This window comes from Solanum tuberosum, unplaced genomic scaffold, assembly GCF_000226075.1.
Source record: "Solanum tuberosum cultivar DM 1-3 516 R44 unplaced genomic scaffold, SolTub_3.0 scf00213, whole genome shotgun sequence".
NCBI lineage: Eukaryota > Viridiplantae > Streptophyta > Magnoliopsida > Solanales > Solanaceae > Solanum > Solanum tuberosum.
In genome coordinates, this window is record NW_006239141.1 from 1 (window position 1) to 6,647 (window position 6,647).

General features: G+C 35.2%; 1 protein-coding gene across 1 annotated transcript in view; it reads right to left on the reverse strand.

Annotated features, from left to right (window-relative positions):
- Positions 1 to 6,046: 6,046 nt before the first annotated feature.
- Positions 6,047 to 6,647, reverse strand: part of LOC107057750 (filament-like plant protein 6) — a 2,077-nt gene continuing 1,476 nt past the window's right edge. Inside the window, exon 3 of the mRNA XM_015312800.1 lies at positions 6,047 to 6,514. Coding sequence (XP_015168286.1) covers positions 6,317 to 6,514 — 198 coding nt within the window. The 3' untranslated portion in view covers positions 6,047 to 6,316. The remainder of the gene's footprint in view (positions 6,515 to 6,647) is intronic.

The window sequence follows — 6,647 nt, forward strand, 5'->3', positions numbered from 1 at the left end:
TTCATGGGCTAATACACACGAAAAACTAAGGAATATGTGTAATTTCTAAGAAATGACATGTAAATGCGAAAATATGCGTTAAAAAAATTATGTGAGTATACGTGATAGTGTTTTGGAAAAAAATTCCTCATAAAGTGTTTTGGAAAAAAATCTAGGTACTCTGAGGCGCCAGATTCCATGGGCTAATACACACAAAAAACCGAGAAATTTACGTAATTCTTAAAAATGACCTGTAAATCCAAAAATATTCGTTAAAAATAGTGTGAGTATACGTGATGGTTCCCCAACTAATTCATAGGTCCTCATAACGTTTTTCAGAAGAAAAACAAATTTGGTGTTCTGAGGCGCCAGATCTGTGGGCTAATCATACGAAAAACTAAGAAATTTGTGTAATTCCTAAAAAATGACCTATAAATGCGAAAATATACGTTAAAAATGGTGTGAGTATATGTGATGGTTTCCCAACTCATAAGGGAAGTTCTCATAAAGTTTTTTCAGAAGAAAAAAAATTGGGTTCTCTGAGGCGCCATATCCTTGGGCTACAAATGAAAACACCGAGAAATCTGCATAATTCCTAAAAATTGACCTGTAAATACGAAAATATGAGTTAAAAAATGATGTGAGTATACCTGATGGTTCCCCAATTTATTACAAATGTCCTGATAAAGTTTTTTCAAAAAAAATGTTAGGTGATCCGAGACTCCAAATCCATGGGCTAATACACGTGAAAAACTGAGAAAGTTGCTTAATTCTTAAAAAATAGTTTGTAAATGCAAAAATAGGTGTGAGACTCCAGATCCATAGGCTAATACACGTGAAAAACTGAGAAAGTTGCTTAATTCTTAAAAAATAGTTTGTAAATGCAAAAATAGGTGTTAAAAATGGTGTGAGTATACATGATAGTTCCCCAACTCACTACGGAGGTCCTCATAAAGTTTTCTCATAATTGTTTTTTGGGTGTTTTAAGGCGTCAGATCCATGGGTTAATACACACGAAAAATTAAGAAATTATGCGTTAAAATTATGTGAGTATACATTCATTGCAAAGGTCCTCATAAAGTTCATTTGGAAAAAATATTTGGGTGCTTCGAGGCGCCCGATCCATGGGCTAATACACACAAAAAAACTAAGACATTTGTGTAAGTCCTAAAAAATGGCTTGTAAATGCAAAAATATGCGTTAAAAATGGTGTGAGTATACGTGATGGTTTCCCAACTCATTATGGAGGTCCTCATAAAGTTTTTTCATAAAAAAATTATTGGTGCTCACAGGCGCCAGATCCATGAGCTAATACACACGAAAAATCAAAGAATTTGCATAATTCCTTAAAATGGCCTATAAATACGAAAATATTCGTTCGAAATGGTGTGAGTATACGTGATAGTTCCCGAACTCATTACGGAGGTCCTCACAAAGTTTTTTCAGAAAATAATTTTGGTTTTGCAAGGTTCCAGATCCATGACTATTACACACGAAAAACCAAGAAATTTGTGTCATTCCAAACAAAATACCTATAAATGCAAAAATATGATTTAAAAATGGTGTGAGTATACGTTATGGTTCCCCAACTCATTACGAATGTCCTCATAATGTTTTGGGTGCTCTGAGGCGTCGAATCTATGGGCAAAATCACACGAAAAATTCTAGATTTTGCGTAATTCCTAAAAAAATGTCCTCATAAATATTTTTGAGAAAAACATTTTGGCGTTGCGGGGCGCTAGATCCATGGTCTATAACACACGAAAACTTGAGCAATTTGGGTAATTCCTAAAAAAGGACATGTAAATGTGGAAATGGGCGTAAACAATGATGTGAGTATAAGTGGTGGTTCTCCAATTCATTTTTTTACGAAAAAATATTTGAGTGATTTGGACCCCAGATCCATGGACTATAACACATGAATAATATAAATTTTCGAGTAATTCCTAAAAAGGGACCTTTAAATGAGAAAATGGGCGTGAAAAAAATAGTGTGAGTATATGTCGTGGTTGCCTAACTAGTTACTGAGGTTCTCATAAAGTTTTTTCAGAAAAAAATCTGGGTTCTCCAGGGCGCTAGATCCATGTGCTAAAACTCATGAAAAACGAGAAATTTGGGTAATTTCTAAAAATGGCCAGTAAATGCGGAAATGCACGTGAAAAAAATGGTGTGAGTATACGAGGTGGTTCCCCAACTCATTACGAGGGTCCTAATATAGTTTTTTGAGAAAAAAAAATTGGGAGCTCTGGGGCGCCAAAACCATGGGCTATTCCACACGACAAATAAAGGAATTTGGGTAATTCATAAAAAAAGACATATAAATATGGAAATGGTGTGAGTATACATGGTGGTTCCCCAACTCATTACAGAGGTCCTCATTAATTTTTTTGAGAAAAAAAATTTAGGGTGCTCTGGGCACCAGATTCATGGCTATAACACACGAAAATATTGAGGATTTGGGTAATTCTTAAAAAAGGGCTTGTAAATGTAGAAATGGGCGTGAAAAAATGATATGAGTATACGTGGTAGTTCCCCAAATCATTAAGGAGGTCCTCATAAAGTTTTTTTAAGAAAAAATATATTGGGTGCTCCAGGGTGCCAGATCCATGGGCTATACCTCACGAAAAATAGAGAAATTTGGGTTATTCCTTAAAAAGGGCATGTAAATACAGAAATCAGCATTAAAAAACATGGTGTGAGTATACGTGGTGGTTCCCTAACTCATTACAGATGTCCTCATAATGTTTTTTTGAGAAAAAAAATTTGGGTGCAACGGGGCGCCAGCACCATGGGCTATACCACACGAAAAATAGAGGAATTTGGGTAATTTCTAAAAAAGGACGTATAAATGCAGAAATGGTGTGAGTATACGTGGTGGTTCCCCAACTCATTACAGAGGTCCTTATAAATTTTTTTGAGAAAAAAATTTAGGGTGCTCTAGGGTACCAGATCCATGGGCTATAACACACGAAAAAATTGAGGAATTTGGGTATTTCCTAAAAAAGGGCCTGTAAATATAGAAATGGGCGTGAAAAAATGGTCTGAGTATACGTGGTTGTTCCCCAACTCATTACGGAGGTCCTCATAAAAAAAATTACGAAATTTTTTTTGGGTGCTCCGGGGCGACAGATCCATGGGCTATACCTCACGAAAAATAGAGGAATCTGGGTTATTCCTAAAAAAGAGCTTGTAAAGGCGGAAATGAGTGTGAAAAAAATAATGTGAGTATACGTGGTGGTTCCACAACTCATTACAGAAGGCCTCATAAAGTTTTTTTGAGAAAAATATTATGGGTGCTCTGGAGCGCCAAATCCATGAGCTTTAAACGCACGAAAAATAGAGAATTTGGTGATTCCTAAAAAAGCTTGTAAATGCGAAAATGGACGTGAAAAAAATGGTGTGACTATACGTGGTAGTTTCCCAACTCATTACGGAGGTCTTCATAAAGTTTTTGAGAAAAAAATTGGGTGCTCCGGGGCGCAAGATCATTGGGTTGTACCACAAGAAAAATAGAGGAATTTGGGTAATTCCTAAAAAAAGGCCTATAAATGCAGAAATGGGTGTGAAAAAAATAGTGTGAGTAAACTTGGTGGTTCCGCAACTCATTACGGTAGTCCTCATAAAGATTTTTGAGAAAAAAAATTGGATGCTCTGGAGGGCCAGATCCATTGTCTAACACACGAAAAATTGAGGAATTTGGGTAATTTCTAAAAAAGGGCATGTAAATGCGGAAATGGATGTGAAAAAAATGGTTTGATTATACGTGGTGATTCCCTAACTCATTACGGATGTCCTCTATAAATTTTTGTCAGAAATTTTTTTTGAGTGCTTTGGGGCGCCTGATCCATGAGCTATAACACACGAAAAATAAAGAAATTCTGGTAATTCCTAAAAATGGCCTGCAAATGCAGAAATAGGAGTGAAAAAAAAGGTGTGAGTATGTGTAGTGGATTCCCAACTCATTACGGAGGTCCTCATAAAGTTTTTTGAGAAAAAAAAATTGGGTGCTCTAGGACGCCAAATCCATGGGCTATAACACAAGAAAAATTGAGGAATTTGGGTAATTCCTAAAAAAGGACATGTAAATAAGGAAATGGGAGTTAATAATGGTGTGAGTATACGTTGTGGTTTCGCAACTCATTAGAGAGGTTCTCATAAAGTTTTGTGAGAAAAAAAAATTGGCGCTCAGGGGCGTCAGATCCATGGGTTATAACACACGAAAAATAGAGGAATTTGGGTAATTCCTAAACAAGGGAATGTAAATGCGGAAATGGGAGTGAAAAAAGTGGTGTGAGTATACGTGCTGGTTCCCCAACTTATTATGGAGGTCCTCATAATGTTTTTGAGAAAAAAAAATTGGGTGCTCTAGGACGCCAAATCCATGGGCTATAACACAGCTCTGGGGCGCTAGATCCATGGGTTATAACACACGAAAAATAGAGGAATTTGGGTAATTCCTAAACAAGGGAATGTAAATGCGGAAATGGGAGTGAAAAAAGTGGTGTGAGTATACGTGCTGGTTCCCCAACTTATTATGGAGGTCCTCATAATGTTTTTGAGAAAAAAAAATTGGGTGCTCTAGGACGCCAAATCCATGGGCTACACACGAAAAATAGAAGAATTTGGTAATTCCTAAAAAATGGCCTGTGAATGCGAAAATGGGCGTAAAAAATAGTGTGAGTATACGTGGTGGTTCCCCAACTCATTACGGAAGTCCTCATAACGTTTTTTGAGGGAAAAAATGGGTGCTCCGGGACGCCAGATCCATGGGCTATAACACACGAAAAATTGAGAATTGGGTAATTCCTAAAAATGGTAAAAAATGACTTGTAAATGTGAAAATATGTAGTAAAATAATGGTGTGAGTATACTTGATGGTTCTTCAACTCATTATGGAGGTCCTCATAAAGTGTTTTTTCAGAAAAAAATTTGGATGCTCCTAGGCGCCAGATCCATGGGCTAATACACATGAATAACCAAGAAAATTGCGTAGGTCTTAAAAATAGCCTGTGAATGCAAAAATATGCGTTAAAAATGGTGAGTATACATGATGGTTCCTCAACTCATTATGGAGGTCCTCATAAAAAATTTAGAAAAAAATTGGGTGCTTCGAGGCACTAGATCCATGAGCTAATACACACGAAAAATCAAGAAATTTGTGTAATTCCTAAGATGGGCATGTATATACGAAAATATGCGTTAAAAATGATGTGAGTATACGTGATGGTTCCCCAAATAATTACAATGGTCCTCATAAAGTTTTTTCATATAAAAATTTGTGTTTTAGTTTATTTCAATATGTTTTTTTTTACAATTCTTTAATTCTAATTTTTCACATGACATATTTTGAGACCACAAAATTAAAGGACATATTGACATATTTTATGTATTTTTAGTTTGATCGTAAGAATAAAAAAAACTTTTAAATTTTTTAAAACTTCGTGTCAAGTTAAAATCAATAACATTAAAACTGTTAAAGTAACGTATGTGTAAAATTAGGGATACTTGCTGCATAGATGAACAAATGACAGATAATCTCTTATTTTTAAGATAGGTTTAAAATAGACATTTAAATTAGGAGTTGATATAGTTTAGACAAAATCGAAATCCTAATTTTTTTAAATATTTGATTTACATTTTGAAATCAAGTATTTTCAAATTTTGTCCAAAATTTTGGAGTTTTATATCTTATCTTACTCATTAGAGTTTTTATATAAATATATACTAGACACAAGTGCTCGTGCTAGCATGGGCCCAAAATCTGTTATTTTTTTTGTTTCACTTTATGGCGACATAGATAAAATTTAGAGAGTTGATTAAATTTATTATGATTTTTAAATATTTTAAGTTGTTAATTATTATAGTACTTTTACGTAATTTTTAAATAAATATATGTTACTTTCCTTGTCCCAATATATGTAGCACAAATAGGATTTCATAAGTCAATATGTTGTTAATTATTGAGATTTACAATACTTTTTACGTAGTTTTCAAATTAAATAATACATTTTAGTCCTTTCTTCCTCTCCTTCTCCCTACTTCTTGATGAGCTCCTTTCTTTCTCAAGATCACAAGAAGTACGTTAGTCCGTGAAGATAACAACAAAACTAAAATATATAAACAAAATCTAAGCATGGAAAACCATCTCTTGTTTTTCAGGTGTAGGGCCAGCAGAGGACGAAGAGCCAGACTTAGTAGGCCAGTGTTTAGGAGACTTTGAGCTGATTGGTGATCTCAATGGATTGTTTACTTCAGTGTCTGAGGGACTGTATGACACATTATATATATATCCACAGGGGACTCACAAGTTGCTTTTACGGAACTGGCGTTGTCCATCTCAGCTATCATTGTCATGGATGTTTATGCTAGAGGTTGTCGATTCTTCCCGAAAGCCCTCCCCTTTTGAACTTCTATCGATGTACGAAGACCCCATAAACTTCGTCTGAGGACGCAAAGAGTTCAACTGTTTCCCGAGAAGAAATATGGTTTCTTGACACTCAGCTAGCTTCTCTGCTGCAGCTGTTAAATCTTTCTCCTGGAGAATAAAAAACAGATTGTCTTCTTTAGACACTCACTTTAGATAGAAACGGAGTCATTAAGTTATCAAAAGGATCTTAACACCAAATCAAAAGATTGCGAACCAGAGAAATTAGGAACTTCGTAGTGTA